Source organism: Leuresthes tenuis, unplaced genomic scaffold (assembly GCF_036924035.1).
Source record: "Leuresthes tenuis unplaced genomic scaffold, fLeuTen1.0.hap1 SCAF_14, whole genome shotgun sequence".
In the NCBI taxonomy this organism is placed as follows: Eukaryota; Metazoa; Chordata; class Actinopteri; order Atheriniformes; family Atherinopsidae; genus Leuresthes; species Leuresthes tenuis.
The window spans coordinates 23,232,535-23,254,773 of record NW_027325368.1 but is presented as its reverse complement, the minus strand read 5'-3'; the positions used below and the strand labels follow the sequence as shown (position 1 = coordinate 23,254,773).

Genomic DNA, 22,239 nt, shown 5'->3' with positions numbered 1-22,239 from the left:
ACTACACCTCATGATTTATGTCCTTTCACCCATCGTCAGCTTGGTTTTGTGAGTTGCCAGTGTGAGGAATAGTTTAAACTGAAGCTCAAGGCTATTTTTCCTCCTGAAAACCTCCACCTGAAAAATTTCCTCTCATTCAGTCAGAGGCAGATCCACAATTGTGAGGCCAAAATGAACAACCTTGATTATGATGAGACATACCCGGGAAAATTCTGAAATACAGTAAACATCATTATCCTAATGACCAGGCCAGAGTGGGGTTTGACCGACTGTTGTTATTGAACATGTTTATAGAAATTTCAATCTGCAGGTCGACCAAATGTGTACCAACACACACAAATAAGCTCACAAATAAGTACCTCTGATTTAGTCGGAGTGCTGTGGTACATGGCGCCATGGCTAAAGATCCAAAGGAAAAAAAAGGTGTTGATTGTTTTATATTTTGATAAGAAATGCAGCCTTGCCAAGTACATTGATTGGCCTCTATGGTAGAAGATGCTAAGGATCCTCTCTCAGTATTCAGTATGAGAGGAGTGCTGTGTTTAAATATTTCTCAAGTTTGACGATCTGACATTCACACTCACTTAATGCTGTGATGGGCCCGTAGCGTGAAGGTTAGAAAGGAGGAAGAAGTCCAAGAAAACGACAGATATAGCCACATAGATTGGCCGGCTGGCTGGCGTTTGAGAGGGAGAAGCAATTCCAAGGGGCTACATCTGTGCCTCTGAGTTTTTGACACTTTTTATGTGAGCAACAGAGGTATGAAGCCCTCAATGTCTTTTAGATGCGACTGTGTTAAAAGCCGTCTCCCACACATTCTTCTCAGTAATGGCACCCCTGTCACCCCCACTTTTCAGTGAGGCCTGCTCCAGTAGCTATAAGCACATTTGGCTTCCTGTAATCAGACAATGCATATAACCTGAGCCTTAATTTCTTTTTTATACTACCACATGCAGTCATTTTGGCTCCTAGCTCCTCCTCCTTAGATTATAAACATGAATTCATAGAATAACATGACCTGCAGCATCAACTTCTGTTCAAGTAATACAGTAAATGAGTTATGTGCAGTATTGATTCGAATGACTTGCACTTACTGGTGTTTAGAACAGCATTTTTATTTGATTTTAAGATATAAGCCAATTTATACCTTCAGCAGTGCTATTCCTTGCTATTGGCAATCTGTTGCAAGTCCAGTTTATCTTGGCAGGTGTTCAAAATGAAGAGATTAATGTTGTTAGGTGCCCTGGATCAAAAATTAGCAACAAAGGGAGAGGTGCAGTAAAGACGAATGTAATCCTGTTCATCTGTTGTCAGTGGAAGCACATATCAGCTAATAAGCTTTTAAAGTATCGTGTTGGCTTACTTTTCGATCTCAGTGTGATGTAATCAGTGTGTATAAAGTTTGTGTTGTTGTCCTACACTAGATATTTGATGGTCTAAAGGAAATGAGTAAAACTTTTTTTAAAGATCTGTTTAACAAGTTTTCTCAGCAATGAGCGTCATTAATTCAGTTAATGATTTTCCACTGCCGTATAAAATAGGCGTTGACATGAAAACTGATTTTCTGTCTCTGCATTTCGCAGTTCTTCAGTTTATCATTTTGGATGCGTTTTTAAAACACAATTGTTTATTCCCAAAAACTGATGAAGATGCATGCGAACTAGTCTTTAATTAGAGCTTGACTGTACATGATTTAATGTCAATTAAGATTATGCATGAAATCAAATATGTCTTTATCTTACCTCTCTTTTTCTTTTGCACCTGCTTTTTTATGCTTTTGGGAGTTTCCTCCTTATAGTTTCAAGCAAATTGGCTTGAACCCACAGTTTGTTTCAGCCAATAGTAGAAATTTGCCTCACCCCTTGCTAATTGTAAAAGGAGATTTTGCAGACGTATCTACTAATTGAGTCGTCCACATGTTGAATTATGTATTAAGTTGAATTTTGCCCTCACCAGAAAAGGCTCTCCCTGATCAACATTACTTTAAGCAGCAGCTTCAGAGACGCTCCAGAAGGAAGTTGAACTGTATCCTCAACTCTTAGTGATGTAGAGATTAATGTGCACTTGTCCCTTCTGGCATTTCGCTGGAGCATGTCTGTCTACTGGGATCTACTGGAACAAGTCAGGATTATTGTGTTTTCATTTGTGTGTTGACAGTTGCACTTAATGTCAGAATTACTTTACTGCCTGGTGTGTGTGCATGACATCTCTTTAAGGTGGTACTTTTGCCTGCTCTCCATATTCATGTTTGGTGCTGCTTGCATACTGCGAGGCAAACGGTTACAGCCTGTCTTCCTCACACCTGCCCCCCTGTCCCTGTAGTGAAACTGATCTCCTAAATACAGTGCATCTCCAGTAATGAAGCTTACTGATTTCATTTCACTAACTGAAATCTGTCTGATTCTGTCTCTCTTTTGTCTTCACCTATTTGCCTTCACTTAGCATACCCTTTCAGGCAGTAATGATGTCAGTGAGACTTTTGACTCCCATCTTGTCCTCTATTATCTTGTCCCAGTTGTGACTGTAGAGGAGAGAGTTATCGTTTCTGTGTTTCTGTGTCTGCTCTTTAACTGTGCATGGCAGCACAGGAAAGGGCAGGCACTCGGCTACTTCCCCGGTGAGGAACTATGACCTGAGTGAATGTATGTGTGTGTGTGTGTGTGTGTTATCACTGCAGTATTGTCTTTTAATGGACGTTGTTTGTATTTGTGTCGATGACCTTTTCACAGAGGCTGTGACTCTAATTGACCTCAGTTCTCTGACATAAAGTCCCCTAAAAGCTGAGAAGACGTTAGGCTGCCGAGAACTAATAATGTGTGTGCTCATAGAAAAAATAAATAGCTGTTTTTACATGCCAACCTCCAACTTGGATGCACTTCTTGTTTCCTTTTTTCCTTCCTGTCGTCCTCTGACACTAAATATATTTCTTTACCTTTCACGGTGGATTCTTTCTTTCTTCTTGCATCCAGCTTCACACACACACACACACACACACACGCGTGCACACAAATAGTCCACATTCATCAGCTGTAATGCTAATGCGAGCAGAACAGGCAGCCATCTCTTTCCTCTACAACCGAGCCACTGGTTGCCGCTGGCAACAATCTCCCATCATCAAAGCTGCCAGAGAAAGTAAAGTGCTTTGCTGTCAGCTTTGGACTTTTACAGCAGCAGTCTCAGGAAAGGTAAAAAAGAAAAGTACAACCTGTGATTCTGTTCCAACACTTGAAGCCTTTAATGACTTAAGAACGTTAATGGAGTTTTTAATTTGTCCACATTATTGAGTACTTTAATGGTGTTATGCAAATTCTGTTTTCTGCTAAGAAAAATGTTGCGGTAGTTGACAATTGAAAATTAAAAACTGAATAAAGGACCGTTGGCCATATTTTTAGGTATTTTAAGAGCCCCTATGAGCTCCATTCACAGTTTATAGTTTTATGTTGCAGATCTACTGGAAAACGTTTTTCACACTGTACCTTCACTTCTGACATTCAGTCTATCCTTGGCAGACTTTATGCAAACGAGTTACATGTTGCTGTAATTAGCGCTTGTCACACCGTCTGTTCAAGGTGGGGCATTTCTTGCCTCTTGCTTTCTACCTGTTTGTTAGCTACAGAAAGTGAGATCAAATCAAATCTACCTGTCTCTATGCAGAGGTACACACAGAGCTGTAAGAAACAAATATTCACTAACTAGAAACAAAAACAGCAAAACCGGTCGCCTTGGCCATATATAAGAAATAAACAGGCAGAATTTCAGTCAACCTTTTCTAAAACAGCTTCAAAGAAGGAAAAAGAAACACTGGTGGAAATCACTCTTTGTTTATTTCTACATTTTTTTAAGTAAGTGAGGAACAGAACGTAATGGAGGTGTAGAAATTAGCTTTTTCTTTGCTGAATCTTCATCTGAAAAGGACTGTTAGGTCAATTCAATACAATTCAGTTCAGTAACTTGAATAACAATGACATATAACAATCAACAACTTTATTTATCTCTGAAGGGAGATTACATCAAAGCTGTGTAGGCAGTGTTGTATTTTCAGAGCAGTTGTTTGTTTTACTGGTATCCAGTAAAGAGACGGGAGTGGTTTGTTCACACCATCTCCCGTTAGTTAAAACTCTGGCCTCAGCGTTCTGAATAAGCTTTATTATTTGCTTTGCTAGTCAAGCTAAAATTGTATGAAATGAAACCATGAACATTCTCATAAGACTGACCCAAGAACGTCCTAATCTGAGCTCTGATAGCCTTAGGATCTACCACAGAGCCATTTTTGGGCATCCATTATTTGACATTGGTAATGCGTTTGTGAGATTATTCATAGGTGTGTTGTCAGCAGAGGAGTGATAAGATATGTTGTATGATAACCCTTATGATGGACCCCAGTGGGAGTATATCCAGTTAAACACTCGAGGACTTGCCACTTGAGGGACTCCACATGTAAAGCCAAAGGATTTGGGGCGTCTGAATGTTATTGTCCTTATATTTTCTAAATCATTTTTATTATTTTTTTTGCATGGCTGCTCATTCTAAGATAGCACCATTTACAGTTATGGCACAGTGCAGAAAAAAGCTTTCTTTTTGTACAAGCAGTGGTACCAAACTCTCTAAACAGACGGATAATAAAGATGAAACAACCCTCTTGGCAAAATGCTGGGTTCTTCTGTTTATTTATCACTTAAAACCCGCTGACTTGTACAACAACATCAACACATGGTCTGTTATCTAAGTGTTGATCAAAAGTCCTAAAATACATTTACACTTGCCCCCACCAGAGAAGTAAGTCTCTCCAGCGTAACCCGGCTACTCATGTACATTGCTAATGGTCTGCCCCTCGTGTAATAATGCTCATGCTTATTGAATCTCCTTAATTATTTAGTGCCAAATTAGGATGGAGTGTGGGTTGAGGTAAAACCAGGGCAGTAGTTATAAAACAGCAGAACCAGCAGCAGCTTGTTTAATATTAATGAGTAAAAAGCCTTTCACTGAACTGTAGCCACAACACTTGTCTTCATTTCAGTGGCTTTGCCCAAGCTTTATTGGCCATCATGTTGCACTGATATGAATTTAACACTGATGTTTGCAACGAAAAAAATAGATAACGATTCTAACATATGGCATAATTACATAGGATAGTAAGTAGGACACCACATTGCAGCCAGTGTTGTAAATAGCATAATACGTTCACCCAGTTTAATCTGAAACATGATGCTCATGATGCTGCTGCTTTTCCTTGCCACTGTTATGTTTGATTTCTGTTGTTTTTAGCTTTATATTTTCCCACGAACTGAATTTGTATTTTATTTTTTTACTATATTTATAGGACACAAATGGCAGACTCGAAGAGAGCTCAGCTAGCTCTAACTGGCTTGAGTCACTATATAAAAACTGATCCTCTGTTCTGATTAATAGTAGTTAAAAATGGTGTGTAAAGTCGACACCTTGGAGATGGTGTTGAAGACAATATGCAGCTGCATTACAGTTTGCTAATTCTGTGTAAGATGTGACAACAGCAATACGTTCCTGTAAACAGCCAAAAGCAGTGGTGTGAAAGCTGGAATCCCCTTGGGTTTGTGTAAATATCAAATTCTTCTCTTCCCACAGTTGACCTCTGTGCAGCTGTGAGCTCACAGTAGGAACCCTCACTATCCTTCAAACCTGAATACTTTTAGCGCAACATGACTAAATACAGAAAAAGCTGGAAAAGGTAATGGGAGTATTTAGAGTAGCATATATTCTTTCTTTGTAGAGAGGAGCAGAGTGGCACCTACATCAGAAAATGTTGCCACATAAATGTGTAGTTTTAATTTGCAGCAGAAAGACGTCCCTTTCACTCATTTAGTTAGTTGACGAGATAGCTAAAATAAGCCTTTGCTAAAACTTGTATTTTCCCAATATTTGTACGTGTTTCTGTCACCTGAACACTCATTTGTGACGGTGCAACATATTTGTCATTTTCCTACATAACATACATAAGGATGTTGCTTATTTTTTAGCTGCACCGGATAAACTAGCTCAGCTAATAGCTAACTAGCCTAATTTAGCTAACTGGCAAAATTGCATGCAACAGTTTATGGTTAATGAAATTACAGTTGTATTAATTATATTAATTTATTTACTGTAATTTTAAGAACTTTCATACTTTAAAAATCAAATCATGATTTCAAGGGTCTTTTTTTTTTAAATCAGCTTAAAAATGTAAAACTTTGAAATACACTTCTAGATGCCACCATTTTGCTCGAGGACTTACTGCCACCAACCTTTTTCAGCAATTTGTTGTGCTGCCTTGTTTTTTTTTTGTTTTTTTTAATGTTTAAAATGTTTCTAATAAGACATCCAATATAAACTATCTGAATAAGGGCTCTCAAAAGTATGTACTAATTTGTTATTTCTTTATCCACAGTTTTTAGTAGAATATCTAAATGACAATTTGAAAGATACTACTTCTTGAAAACATAGTGAAAAATGTTAATGATTTAATTATTTCCATCATACCGGTGAGTTATTTCTCATAGACAGCAGAAAGTGGAGCCACAGTGAAGACAAAAAAAGCAGACATAACTGACATAGGCAACGCAATTGAGAATGATATTCTGAGAGAGGTGTCATGACAGAGATTCATCACAAAGAGGAGACGAGTTGGCTGGTGGCAATGAGAGCTCTATTATTTTTTGCTCCACAGGAGAGGAGGCCTCTCACTATCTTCTTGTGATGACTACTGTCATCCCCTCCAGCTTTATTTTAGCTCTTTGTTATGCTGCCTCTCTTTTGCTAGCAGCCTAAAGGAGAAAGTCTGTTTTTGTCTTAGTGCCTATCGAAGCCAATAAGACCCTGATTTTATTATTCTCTAATGTACCCACAGCTATAGCCCTGAAACTTTGAACTTGTTTGCTGTGTGAAAAAACTAAATTAACGATGTGCTTTCTGAATTGTCTGTTCTAAAGTTGTTACAATTCAGTGTAAATTGTATTAGTGGTAGTCTGTAAACTTCCTGTAAATAACAGATATAGTGAAGCTGCATAAAGACGTTTGTATACAGTAAATGCAACACATTCTTGCTTCAGTGGACATGTCCCTTTGCTCTTTGTTCTACTGCTCCTTCAGATGCCAAGGCCTGCCCAACCGGAGAGTTCATGTGCGCCAACCGTAAATGCTTGGCCACCGTCTACGTGTGCGATGGTGATGATGACTGTGGAGACGGCAGCGATGAGCTCAAATGTACCTCCCCTCTGACCTGCGGGCCGAACCATCTCCGCTGTAACACCTCTGAGTGTGTACCGCTCATGTGGAGCTGTGACGGAGACCCTGACTGCTCCGACAGTTCGGATGAAGGGCCAGAGCGCTGCGGCGGTGACGGGGTCCCGTACCTGCCTAACCGCAGAGCCAACTGCACTGCAGGCGAATTTCGCTGTGCCAATGGGGAATGTATTCGGCTGACCTGGAAGTGTGACGGAGATCCGGACTGCAAGGACAAATCTGATGAGTCAGACTGCCGTGAGTTCTCCTTCTCTTTCTGTTCATTGCATCTCCTTGCCTGTCTCTTTTCTATTCTCAAAGAGCCCACTACATGTTCTCTGTTATTCAAAACTTCCCTTTCTGCTTACATTTATGCAAGAAAATGCTGTGCTTCCTGAAAGGCTCTCTGTACACTTGAGAGCTTGAGCTGAATGTGTCCACGTGATAGGGACGTCTGAATAGGTGATCTCAGTTCTCAAAATGAAAATGTTGAAGCTATTTCACACTTGGTGTTAAGCGTTAGAAGGTCAAGGTGTGTACACACACAGTTTTCATTTCAACTGTTCTCCACAGGAAATGCTTAGAAGAAGGGTGTAAATGATAAAGTTATTAGAAATGTTCCGAACAGTGATTTTAGTGTTCTTTCTTTGAGAAGTTTAACCCATCATGGACTTCCACAGTTACAGCTTTACTGATTTCTTTTTTTGTGTGTGTGTTGACAAAGTAAAGTTGACATTACTTCTAGCTTTGTTAGACACCATATTGTATCCCCACCCTGAAAGTAGTTTTAAATTCTTGCCGGTACTATTACACTAAATCAAAGGCACCGATCCCCATAGCAACCGCTGTGTTTCGGACGTAGACGCGCGCTCACGTACTGCTGAGTGGAATCTCCGGTCGTTAGCTCATAAGCAGTTCCTTTCCGAGCTGTTGTATATCATTAAAATTGAACAAATAACACGACACACAACTGCTTACTCTCCTACTGATTTTAATTGGGACATTTTGCAACCAACGTAAAGCGACTTAAACGTGGTACACGTTTCAAAGGCCAGGAGCAGCAGAGGAGACCGAGGGGAGGGGGAGAGAAGCAGGGCAAGAGCACGGACAGTTCAGAAACAATTCGGACTGAGGTAAAAGGAAAAGTAGTTTTCAGGACTGCATATTGCTAGCGTGACTGGTTCTGAATGAGGGCTTTATAGCAGGCAGCCGCTCTCTCCCATCTTCCTGGTACTGCGTACTGCCACTGAATCTTTAGTGGTATGCAGTACCGGACCGTACCGGCTTACTTTCACCCCTGAGTATAGCACATACAGTGAATTCTAACATCAGGACACAGTGTGTGCATGAAGGTCATCACTTTCAGCTTCTGTGGATAGTTTTATTGGTCTGCCACTTGGCAGCTTCCTGAAAACTCACTGGACACGCCCACCAAAATGTAATTTTATGTCTGTCAAACTGTGTTTTTTTATTTTATTGTAGATAATCTACAAAAATTCAAATACAGTATGTATCTTTGCAACAAGCTGCCAGTAACAAAGTGCTGAAAGATGATGTTTGCTGCTAAGTTGTCTACAATGTGTGGGCACAGCAGGTGGTTTGACATCATGTTTGAATGAGTCATAGATAGGTTTCAGGTTGTGTTGCAAACAAAAAACACAATATTAAAATGTTCAGGTGCCAGGACTGGAGGAAAATGGGTGACAAAGCAGCCAATATTAGCCACTATTGCTGAAGACCATTTAAAAAGATTATAAGAAAGTCTGGCTGCTTGGAAGCAAACTTAATAGAAATTAGGGGTGACTCAGGACTTTTACTCAATGCTGTAGATTTATTGAATAGCAGGTAGTGCACACAATACTAGTCAAGCCTGCAGAAATGGTATATTTCTGTTTGGGAGTAAAACAGGATGTCTTAAAGTTTAGAATAAACCTTCCTCCTCTGAGGTGTTGCTTTAATTCATTTAACGTGTTTGCACTAAGCAGGATTTAGATTTTTTTGCTAAATTTGTCAGATAACAAATATGTTTCTGTTGATAAACAGCGAGTGAAGATGGGTTTTGTGGTAAAGCAGATTATCTTATTAGCTGGTCATAGATGGGAGAGCCCTGAAGCTGATGTGTCACTAAGCCCAGACGCTCCCCCTATTCATTATGAAAATGTGCAGAGCACACATCAAACACACCTGTCATGGTGTGAGAGGATGTAGAAGCAGCATTAAAAAGGCCGATGCTTTGTTAGCCACCATACTTGTTAAGAAACAACCAGTTTATGTTCTACCATCACTGTTTTTGGTATGTTCACACACTTTTACGCCTGTATCAGGAATGCCTTACATTGATGAAACGAATGGGATAGATCCCCATGTTGCCCACATTGTTCCATGTTTGTTCTCATGAATATGTAACATGTATCTGTCTGCAGCACCAGATATTGACAGATGTCTACACTGATCTGTAAGATACACAGAAACACTGTGCAGAGAGGACTGTACTGCTATAAGCTTCCGTTTATACGTTGGTGTCCAGTAGCCCGGTCTCTGTTCTGTTGCCTCTGTTCTGTTCATCTTGTGATAACACCAAATCCCATCCCCTCAGTCATATATATTGCTTTTTAGGGGGGTTAGAAGGAAGTTATATGAGCAGAGTGGGTGCTGCTGATGACAAGATTGTCTGTGCTTGGGATATTAATGAAATTTGGTGTGGCTTCATGCAGCTTCCCTCTTTTGGTTACTGTATTATAAAAAAATCATTCATTGCACACCCTCAGGCTGAGGGTAGCACCCAACTCAGACTGTGAACTAATACAGTTGAAGGAAATTATACAATTGCTCAGTGATTATGTATGAAATGACAGTCACTGCTTCTCCAAAGTAGTTTCTTTGTAATTTCTGCTTTTTATGCGGGAAGCAAGAAGTGTGGTGAAAAACCGATGGGTGAAAATGCTGCACCGTTTGGATTTCATTATCCTTTTGTAGTGATGAAAGGGAACTCAAAAGCCTGATTTCTCTTGTGTTTGTGCGTGTCTGACAGCTCTGCTGACGTGTCGTCCGGATGAGTTCCAGTGTGGTGATGGTTCGTGTATCCACGGCACCAAGCAGTGTAACAAAGTCCACGACTGTCCTGACCACAGCGACGAGTCCGGCTGTGTCAACGGTGAGTTCCACTTTCTGCACGTCTCTCTGTCGGAATTAGCAAACGATTATTTAGGCAGTCCACTACTGCATTGATTATTCTATTGATTAATAATAGTAATCAGATAAGAAATACTTACATCGATAAAACAGACTTATCAAACAATGAATGAAATAGATATTTGCTATTAGGATAATGTTAATAGTACTGTAGAATGCCAGGTATTTGCTTTGTACTGAATGTGAACCTGTGTCGGCAGTTCTCTGTCATTATCTCTGGTTCATTTATTTTACAGCCACCAAATGTGAAGGACCCCTGAAGTTTCAGTGTAAGAATGGAGAGTGCATTGACAGCTCCAAGGTGTGCGACTCTGTCAAGGACTGCAAGGACCGATCAGATGAGCCCAAAAAAGAGTGCGGTAAGATGGCCTTTAATGCACTCTGCAGTTAGAATAATCTGTTTAACCCCGAAAAATGTTAAGTGCAACAAACTGGTATGATACTGGTATTCATTTCTTTCTGTAGAATGAAATGAAGGAAAGTTGATCTGTGAAATAACAGAATCAACTGTTAATATTTAAATCAATGGAACTTGGGCCTCAAACTGTCCAACAAAAGAGCTTTTGCATATTTATCATGTTTGGATTTAAGTGATAACCTCTTTCTTATTATGGGAAATATGGAGGCTCGTTTAAGTTAGCCGTAGCTTCCATTATTCAGAACAGGAGCCTGCATGTACGAATGACCCCCCCACAGAAGGAAAGTCTTCTGCTATGGTAAACGCAGGAGATATTTAACATTACTGGCTTTTTCATTCTGTTGTAGACTTGGTCATTGAGACTTTGGTCACAACTTAACTGAAACACCTTCCACAGCAATGGAGAGAACCTTGCTTGCATTATCAGACACTATATCAAATGAGGTGCAACAAAAGTTGTCACAGATACAAGTTGTGTCTCAGCCACATGTCCGTTTTGCCATATTGATACATTTTAACATGTAGAATGTGCTGTTGTGTTTTTAACTACACAGCAGCTAAAAATATCTCTTCTCTCCCTGTGATTGGGTTCTTACCTGTGAGGCATAAGTGTTACGATTTACTTCACCCAGGGATTCTGTCCTAGGCTGCAACACGACCCCACAGACCTTAGCAGAGATTTAGCTGACGTGTTTTTGAAAAAGCTTTAACCAAATATTTGCAAGGAGAGTTACAGAGTAGGAAAATCTTGTCAGGTATTTTATTCATTATTTGCTGAGCCAATCTATGAGACTCCTTGTTCCAAGTTAGTAAGAACATTGCAAATTGTCAAAGAAAAACAATTAAAGTGCTCATTAAGCCATGAAGACGCGTTCAGTTGCATTCATATTAATTGAAAGTCGTGCACCCCCATGTCGTCATCTATTTAGATCATTAGCAGTGAAATGCCTTTGAGCTGAGAAAAAAGAGCCTGTTTGTAACAGATATTACTGAGAGAGAAAGCCAGAAACAGACATACTGTCTCATGAAATGTCCTTTCCTCAGAAGAACTTGAAGTTGAATGAGAGAAGTGACAGCTGGCAGAGAAGACTGACCTCTGCCAGGGACGAAAATGACACAGGTGTTCCTTCCCTCGCTTCGTTTCGTCTCTTCCTCCCTCTTCCTCCCTCTCTCCTTCAACTCATAACTCTTTCTCAGTTCATTTAAAGCGTGTCCACACACACCTCCCTCATCCCTGCTCACTCAGCCAGTAACTTGCAAGTTGTTTCTGAACCAAAACACACAGAGAAAACACACAGAGACAGTCACACACCCGCTGCACTGAAACACGCTTAATCGTCGATGCTCAGAGTGATTGCGTTGGCAGCATCGGCTTTTATCAGAGAAAATAAAGGCAGTGCATTATCTGTGCACTCAGGTAAACGTTTTCCTGTCTCATTAGCAGTAATGACATTTTACAACAACGCTGACCCATTACTCTGCACACCATTCAGTTATTAATGTTGCACCATCACTTTCAGTGAGAGGAACGGCTGTAAACGTGTTGTCCATGGTGAGATACTATAGTGACAGAAGCACTAGACAGATTTAGGTGGCATACACAAGAAGAGACATGGTGTTTCCTCACCCATGGGAAAAGAGAAGTAGCCTCTAAATCAGGTCTGTCCTTGGAAGCAGTCTGAAAAAAACAACAACTCTCCAGTTTTTCCCACAGGGTCTCTCCTGGGACTCCTTTCATTCCCACCCCGTCTCTTTCTTGTTTCTCAAAGAGACAGGATAAGTGAGATCTCAAATAAAGCTAGATCTTGGTCTTTTCCGCTGCCTGCAGTTCATTTCCAATGAATGGAAAGAGAATAGCGGGTGCCCCTGTGAGTGGCAGATTGAGACTTACAATGCAGCCATGAGAATCATGTGACAATAACATCTCATTTGTTGGTCACGTAGATAAACTGCTCACAGGTGTCAATAGCTGTTTTCACACATGCACTGAAGTGGTGAAATGTTCTAAAGATGTTCCGGGGCGGCGGCACGGGTAAATGCAAATATCGGCCGTATTTTCTCCAGACGTATGAACATAGCAGATTTTCCAGAGGATTTACAGCCTGTGTGCAAGCGAATGCTGGTGAGAGCTCCTATATGCTGCCTTCCAGTTGTTTCTCACTACTGTGGATACATTCAGATACATTCAGATACATTCAGATACATTCAGATACATTCAGATACATTCAGATACATTCAGATACATTCAGATACATTCAGATACATTCAGATACATGCATTACTGAAATCAACATAACAAGGAGCCTCATCCACTATTTTCAGTGCGTTGTAAATAAAGATGGGATTTCCACAGCTTAACTTCTGCATCATGTCCAGTCTCCTGCACATTTTAAACAGAAACTCAGACATATTCCCCCCAGAGTTCACAGCTAACTGATGAACAAATGTGAAGCATTTATCCTCTACAAAGAGTTGAGTTTATACCAAAAGCAGACAGGAAAAGATTGAATGTTGCACTTAAAATGATCAGGTGGCCAGAAACACAAACTCAAAAAATCCACATGCACCAAATACTTCCATAGGCAGCAGTCGGCTGATAGGTTAGCTGTACTGTATTAACCTCTATGGTGAATATGGATCAGTGTAGAGTTTACAGCTTCTCATAATATAACACCAGAGGTTCCAGCATCTGCATGGGATTTTCCATAAAGGTTATGTTTATACTGTAATTATGGAGCTTTATAAAACTATAAAGGTTTCAAATCATCATGAAAACTTACAACCAGGTCTGTAAATGATTTGAAGCTGGATGTGTTTTATGTCTATAAACCATATTGATCCTGTATAATGTTTTATATAAGAAGCTTTCATTGAAAGAGTTTTTTTTACAGAAATGGAAACTTCCTTAACCACAATAACATACTCCGAAGCAGTCTGAGTCACACTTATATGCACAAAGGGAGAGCCCTACAGAGGTGTACTTTTTTCTGTCTGCTGTTGAGCTATTCAACCAATGCAGCTTCATCTTGACACCGGTGACTGTTCAGCTGACGCAGCGCTTTACTTTTGGCGAGTGGCGAGCTCAGCTTCCTGTGGCTGATGATATAAAGCTCACTGGTTATTGACAAATGTGTAACGCGAGATTGGGTCGCATACTGTTGAGAATTAAGCCCTCTGTTGTTTAGAAGCATGGATTCTCTTTCAGGTGAATCCATTTGTCTTTATCAACACTTTGCAGCTGTCTGCCAGTCACTGTGCAGCTTTGCTTCAGGTGTGTTAAAAGCAAAGCCTGCAAACTACTGATGACACGCTGGAATTATTGTCATTTCTTTGGTTTGTCGATGGGTTTACTTTCAGTTATTGATTCCTAAAACATTCCATTAATTTAAGAAGATAAATTGTATAGAACTGCTAATGTATGTGCGAGGCTGCTTCTCTACTTTCACTTTACTGAAAAAAAAAAAAGAAAATGGGGGAAAAACCTGAGTCCGACGCCTGAGATAAAGTGATGATGATTTCTACCACCAGTGTGAAAATAACACGAACCATTACAGTAGAGAGCAAGAGCAGAGCTGAAAGAAGTCCTTGCTGAATCTATTTTTAGGTTCAGTTGACCACAGTGTCCCAGCCTCCTCCATTGTTGCCTGCATTTGACCACCATCTTCTTGTGTGTGTGTGTGTGTGTGTGTGTGTCGCAGGGTTGAACGAGTGTATGATCAATAACGGCGGCTGCTCCCATGTCTGCATGGACCGGCCGATTGGCTTCGAGTGCCAGTGCCCCGCCGGCTACCAGCTGCTAGACAAGAAGACTTGTGGAGGTGAATAAACATACGATTCAGATAAATAAATGTATGGAGTGGCAGGTCGGCTGCTGACCGTGCTACGATAAATTTGTGTGTGTCGGCTGTGGTTGCTGTTTCGCTTTGGGCAGCTCTCTCGCTGTCCGTCTCTCTGCACCTCTGCTTGCTCCCACAGGGAAATGAATGCAGTCACACCGCTCTCACGTGCATGCAGCATGTCCTTCACACCCTTTCCCATCATTTTAACACTAACACTTCCACATCACAGCCAGCTGAAAGGAGGGAGGTCAGGAGAAGTTGACGGGGACACACCCTGACTCCCTATCGACTCCTCGAGCGTGTGCTTCTCCACCACCAACACGCATAAAACAGCATTCATGTTCACCTATTATTGGAGTCTTATTAAGGAAAAGCATTGGTTTATTTAGATATAAGGAATTTTCATTTTCCCATCCTACCCATCATAAGGGTGAATTTGTCACTTTCTGTCTCATCTTCCCTTTCCAGCTCACTGATTACCTCTCTTCTCTTTCCTCCCTGCAGACATCGATGAGTGTGAGAACCCAGATGCATGCAGTCAGATCTGCATCAACTACAAGGGGGATTTTAAGTGTGAATGCTATGAAGGATACGAAATGGACCCTGTCTCTAAGACTTGCAAGGCAGAAGGTGAGCTACGAAGGCGAGGCACCTGAGAACAGTAGCCTGGAAACTAGAAATAGTTTGTAAAATAACGGGCTGGATGCATAAAGCTGTGTGTTGGTCCATTACACGATACACACGACAAACCCACAATTACTGTAAATATCAGTATGTTCTGGAGATCGCTGATGTGATAACAGATTAGTACCATACTGAGGAAGCTCCGTGGAACTGTTAGTTTTGTTTTATGATAGACTATGTGGGCTCTCTCTACATCTCCATCTTATATCAGTGATAATTTGTTGAAATCTGTCCCTTTGTTGTTGTTTTTTTTTTTTAAATTATCATCATACATCTGCTGAAACAGCTGGGCAGAAGGAGACAAAGCTGTGATGTGTGAGTGTGCAGCGCATGACACACACACAGGGAGGTGCCACCTGCCACTTGTGTCAGGTCCTCCTGTTACTGTCGCTTATCCCTTCGAACTATTGCCACATATGATGTCACATATATCAAGCGCCGCTCTTTGTGGCTCAACATTTGCAGGTAATTTAGTTTGCTGACTCAGCCACAGACACTAAACAAGAGTAAAGTGTCCAGGGACAGATGCTGTGAGCTGCAGCGCACCTGCCAGCAGCATTTTCAGGATTAAGGGATGTCCTAATCGATCTGCAAAAGACACTGAAATGACAACACGAGTCAAAATATCCTACCTGCCACTGACTGGCTTCAGGGCTCGCACTGAGGACAGGCTGTTCACAGGAGCAGTTTAATGGAATCAGGCTAATAGCATGTGGGCACTTTTTATTCTTAATCTTAGCACATTATTTTTGCAATGAACGGACATTTTGAATAAATACTAAACTGCAGTTTTATGTTAAAGGGAGTTTTTTTTGTTGGCTTGTGTGTTTTCTCCTCTGAGATTTCACTTCGCTTTATGAGGTTTCTCATTTGAATGAAAAGGTCATTTTGGTATTTCCTTAAACTGTCTATTTCTTACCAAGGCATCTTTAGAAAGGCATTGGTGTGCTGAAGTCAATTTAAGTGATGTTCTTAAATCTTGTGCTGGTGATTCTAAAATATTCCATTATGAATGCTGGTAATCTGCTGGAAAAGTTAGTCTGGAGCCCTGCAGAGATTCTGTTTAATAAAATTGGGCAAATTAAATATTTAGTAAATTTTATATTAATGCAGGCAGTATAAAATCTGTAATCCATCTATAACTAGACATTCTTTCTCTGCCTTATTAGTGGAACACATAACTCTCTACTTTTGTGCAAAAGTTGTCAAACCCTCCTTTTCGCATGATCCCAAACATCTTTCTTCACTTAGGGTCTTATCATCGTTTTGCAGCTGTTTGTGCACCTGGCAGAAACGCTGAGGTAAACATCACCAACTCTGTTTCTTAACAGCCAAATCTGTCCTGTGGCTCTCATCGCTTTACACAGTTTCATGAGTGACAGACCGATGTGTTCAGCCATGCTGAACACTTATAATTAGGTAGAGCAACGCTTCACGGGTACCTGGCTGAGTCACGAAGGAGGCTGATTAGTTCAATTTGATCCAACTTTATGTTCGGCCTGTTGTTAAAAGTTGCCTGACAAGTGGAAAGCAAAGTTGGCTGCTAAGAAGCATCTTGATTTTCTTTGACTTACAACTATGTCCAAAAGCTAGTATCAAGATGATTATACACAGTTTTTATAAGTTTACCCTTTATTTCCCTCTAAATTTGAATAATGTATTCGTCAGGAAAAAGCGCTTTAAATTAATCGTGTTAATTTGCACCTCGTGGCTGTCGAATGCTGCAACTTAATTTCCCCCAATTAAACTGAGCTAATATCAAAGCTCAGCCTTTGCATTTGTGTGTGTATTATGTCTGCTCCCAAGCCTCTGTGTACACTTGTGTATTTCTCCATGCATGAAAGCCCAGAGTGTTTGCTATCGGTTAATCTTGGCCAGGAAAGAATCGTGTGTCTGGCTATGTGTCAAAAGCAGAATGGCAGTGAATGCAGCAATTCAGTCACTTTGTTTTGAGGCAGTGAAAACCGCCTCTGCCGCGACAGCCCATAACGGCAGCAGGAGGGCAATTTCCCCTTTCGAGAGTTTTAAGATTTTTGTCATTTTAATGACAGATTTTGAGAAGACTTGGTCTCAAACAACTCTTTCATTGTTCAATCTTTGGGCTGGAAGAGGAAGGAAAGGACAGAAAGAGAGAGAGCACGATGCTCCAGTGAGGTAACGACACAAACCGTCGAAAGGGAAACCGAGGAAAGTGAGCCATTAATGAGAGTATTTTCATATCTGCGTCTGTAGAAACCCGAATGCAGCTGCCATCATCTTACCATTCTGCATCAGAGGGACACAGGCTCAAACAAATGTGGGCTGGAGTTGCTAGCATACACATACATTCACACACTGCTACTGTCTGTTCCCCAGTCAATTTTTCCTGGGTAGAATTATGAGGAAAGATGCAAAGACTTGATAATATATTTGCATCTAAGGCCCCTTTTTAGAAGTGATTCTCATTAGAATGCATCCTGGTTAACCTTGTCAAAATCAGACGACTCCAAAAATAGGCGTGAGTGTACCCAAAAGGAAACAAGGACACAGTGGGGTGTAGGAACTCTGCACCAGTAGCTGTGTGTAAAACTACCGGTCTGTACGGAACCTGTTTACCATTTCATGGTGTTTACAGCGCCACCACCAAGTTAACATTAATCTTTCATTTGTTCCACAAAACCATAAAAGGGGCAGCCATCAAATCCCATTTTTTCATCCTCTCATTTTTGATCTATGATTTGATTTGGAGTAAAACCCCAGCTTTACCTGCCGTTTGGTGCTAAAATTAGCACGTTAGCTTGCAGAAATGCTCACATTAGTGTCTAGCTTGAAGCACAGCCTCAGAGCCGCCTGCGTGGCTGTCGTGTTGCAACCAGTAGCGGTCACGCTTTCTCTGCTCACAAAATCAAGTGGGAGAGGGGAATGGAAAACCTAATCAGTTGCATTTGAGACCTATTCTGACAGATTAGGTCTGTAATTCTCAGCTAAACTTTGTGGCAGTTACAGAGGGACTCAGAAACTGACATTTATTGTTCTATATCAGACGAGGCAAAAAAATTGTATTAAGATTTTTTATGTGTCTCTTAATGGAAATTACTTGTCTCTTAGTGTTTGCTCATTCATACCTTGTAGTTCTATTGCCTGTGTGTGTAAAATTTGACAGCTTACTGTTTAAAGAGGTGCAGCCAGCTGTATAGATCCCTCTGATCTAAGATAACAAGGAGCACAACTTAATGATGCCTACAGACACACGAATGAATACTCCAACAACGCAGCCATTTAAATGATTAAAGGTTTTCTTGTCCATGTATTGTTCAGGGAGCAGTATGCAAGCCTTGTTGTGTTATATTTCCCTGTGTAAAAGCTGATATTTAGCGTATCAGCGAGTGTATCCTGTGATTTTGACACTGTGAGGAAGCATCATTGTTTTTCCTGGAGAGGAATGTCTACCTCCTCCTGTGACTTGAAACATCAGGGTTAACAATTAGTTAAGGTTAGTTATTGAGACATTAAACCAAACCTTGTATTTCAACGCTGATTGAACTATTCATTAGTGGAGCACTCTAACTAACAGGTTGTTCATGATGCCCTTTTTACAGAAAAAATGGATTTCCACTCTGACCTTGTGCCTGCGTCATCTGTTTCAGATTTAACTCGATGCTTTCTGTGCGTGCAGGCAAAAGCCCTTATTTATTGTTCACTAACCGACATGAGATCCGCCGCATTGACCTGGTGAAGAGGGACTACAGCCAGGTGGTGTCTACGCAGAAGAACGCTGTGGCTCTTGACTTGGATGTGGCCAACAACCGAGTTTTCTGGTGTGATCGATTTCACAGGAAAATCTACAGGTAAACTACAAACAGAAGTTTAGGGTCGATTACCCAGCTGCCAGTGCTGCCACTTTATAAAGTCCAAAACCTCTCAGTTGGTGGAATGAAGAGAAACCAACAGCATGAATGGTACATGTGCATCCTTGTGTGCAGTAGGTACAAACAAACAGACCCTAACTCTTTAAAACATTACCATGAAGTGGGAGCATTAAACTTTCATTTGAATCCCAACTCTGACATGAGATCTGTACAGAAATGGAATAAACATTGAAGTTGAGCAAAACTTTGGTATATGAATCAGAGCTCAACAATATGTTTTGTGCCCTCACATAACATTGCAGTGCCTATTGATCTATTGCTCTTTCAGTCTCAGGGATTTTTCAACAAATATGTCTCTGAGATGCAGATCAGCACAGAAGAACCGTTTACAGGATACTTTTTGCTCTCTGATGTGATGTCCTTGCGTTTGATTGTGCTGACAATCTGCCCGTTTATCCTTTTCAGGGTAACTTTTGGATTAATTCCACCCTTCCCTTTGTTATCCCAACCAGAGTTTCTCCCCAGAGTGCATTCTAACTGGAGCGCCGTGTTCTCTATATAAAATGGATGTTAAGAGAAAAAAATTCTCTGGGGGAACCGAAATTGAAATTGGTGTTAGAGAGCACTGCTGCCTTGCCCTTGCCTCTCACTTCTGCTGGGGCCAAATTATTAGCGAGTGTGGCAGCCCCTGAGTGAGGCCTTGTCTATTCTGATAAGTGATCCACCCAAGAAGGACACTAACCCCTGAATGAACCTGCACAGTGCACAGCCCAAGGCTATAACTCTGCTGTTCGGTGACTTTACGGCACAGCAACAAATGGAGGTTTACATTTTCTGCTCCAACTTCAGACAACAATCCACTCACATCAACTCAACATACTCCCCCATTGTCCTCCATTCTGACCCGTATCTCCCCTCCCCCATCACTATCCCCTTTGTCCTCCGCAGTGCTTTCATCCACGAGGCCAGCGACCCCTCCCAGCAGGTGCCACTGGTGGATTCATCCCTGCAGACCCCTGTAGGCTTAGCGCTGGACTGGCTCCAACACAACCTGTACTGGGCCGACTCCGGAGACAAATCCATCTCCGTGGCCTCGGTGGACGGCACCAAGAGGCGCGTCCTCGTCAACACTGACCTGAGTGAACCCCGTGCCATAGCACTGGATCCCCATCATGGGTAAGAAGACAGAGATGGGCGTAGTTGTATTTCCAATTTTCACAAACTCACAAAACCAAAATGCCACTCAAACCACACATGGAAATCAAGCACTTACTGTGACGTGTAATACCAGCGTTAAAGATTTTTATATCATGATTACAACGTATAATTGATCATGATTTATCTGTTTTGATCTGTTTAATGCCAGAAATTACTGACTTGCACATCTAATTTTAAAAGGTATGCTAATTATTAAGCAGCATGCCCGAATTTACATAAATTATTTTATATCAGCATTAAATGGTGTTAAAGTTAGGTTATATGCAATATCCATCAGCATTATCACATGCTTTTTTCCCCTTCACTGAAACATTAAAGATGATGCCGATGATGACCTCAGATATAGATTCAGTGATTGATTTTATTCTTGGAAAATAAATAAGCATAATCCTCTTTGGGGGCCACGTCTAATCCTGATCACACCACAGAGAACTTTTGTTGTTGTACATGAGAATTCAAAGTGAAAAGCTTGTGACCCATTTAGCATCGTGACTCGGTTTTTTTAGACATTCTGTGCTAGATGATCGCTCCTAATCTGAAGCTCTGAATTTGTTCCAGCTTGTGCTTCGGCGGCTTTTCATGTTCTGTTGATCCGAACCCAAATCGCCTCAAAAATAGAGTTAATTGAACTGATGGGAAGCCTAAAATGAGGCGCACACACGCACAAACACAGTCCCAATCAGAACCGCACCACAGGAAACCAGCACATGCAGACTGCTGAGAAGCAGTTGTGTCTTTGCAGGAAAGATTCTCTTGATGTCAGTAATGAATATAGAAATTTGCGTCAAAATGGCTGAGTTATTGCACATTTTACTGCTTTGATTGCTGAGAACAAAAGAATAATTTATTAATTCTTATAATTTGTTATAGTTGTTGCTGCAGAATCCGGTCATCCTTAAAAATACAGCATTTTTTACAGTTCATGTGATGGAAATAAGTTTGAAATACAGAAGTCTGTGGTTCTGTATCTGCTTCAATACACGGAATCTGAATAACTTTATCAATCCCTGCAGGGCAATTGTTCCATAACAGGGGTTCAACATTGTGGAAGTTGTAACATTAGATAAAGAAATTATAGTTTAACTTTTAGGGGGGGGGGGATCAGCAGAGGGTGAGAAGATGATTTAACTATATAGCCCTAAGAAGTAGGGGTTTCCTGTCACCTCAGTGGGGCATTCAGTCTCTTTCTCTTTGGCTGAATGTGCTTCTCTGGTTAGGGATGAGAGACGTTCGTGATGGAGAAGATTTCATTACTGCATGCAGTGGCCTCAGAACCGAGCCAGCCTGCTGCTTCAGGTTTTTGGAATTGTTTGGTGTCTTAGTTTGTCCCAGCACACACACACACACGCAGAATAGAAAATGACCCCGGCATTGCAGATGGCAGCATGGTGCTAAGGGCTTTGGGAGACTGGAAACATTAAAAACAAGCGATGATATCTTTTACTTAGGCTGTTAAATCATGGGGAAAACATCATGTTAATGAAGAGAAGAGCAGGAGATATAATTGAGGTTGTATTAGATGTGAGGCATGCTATCATAGCTGCCTCTTGGTCACTTTACTCCAGTTGCAGTGATTTTTGTGGTGCTGAAAGGACAGCTGGCATTTGACAAAAATCTTTTCCAACAATTCCCTACGGTATTCGGGGTTTCAGAAACCTCTCATTCTCTGTGCTTTCAAAAGAGGAGCCCTGCAGGCGATATCTTCTGGTGTCAAACTGGAGAAGGTATTAACCGTGCTACCGTTTTTATTCTGCTCCTGATTCCAGAACTGAGAGCACCAAATAAAAGCAGATTTTCTTCTCTCTTC

At 41.0% G+C, this 22,239-nt stretch overlaps 1 protein-coding gene across 2 annotated transcripts in view; it reads left to right on the top strand.

Moving 5' to 3' along the window:
* LOC140269265 (low-density lipoprotein receptor-related protein 8-like) overlaps positions 1 to 22,239 on the top strand; it is an 81,379-nt gene that overhangs the window by 46,435 nt on the left and 12,705 nt on the right. For both annotated transcript variants that reach the window (XM_072364295.1, XM_072364294.1), the window contains exons 5-11: positions 7,102 to 7,491; positions 10,265 to 10,387; positions 10,662 to 10,784; positions 14,542 to 14,661; positions 15,187 to 15,312; positions 19,022 to 19,193; positions 20,163 to 20,390. In XM_072364295.1, coding sequence (XP_072220396.1) covers positions 7,102 to 7,491; positions 10,265 to 10,387; positions 10,662 to 10,784; positions 14,542 to 14,661; positions 15,187 to 15,312; positions 19,022 to 19,193; positions 20,163 to 20,390 — 1,282 coding nt within the window. The remainder of the gene's footprint in view (positions 1 to 7,101; positions 7,492 to 10,264; positions 10,388 to 10,661; positions 10,785 to 14,541; positions 14,662 to 15,186; positions 15,313 to 19,021; positions 19,194 to 20,162; positions 20,391 to 22,239) is intronic.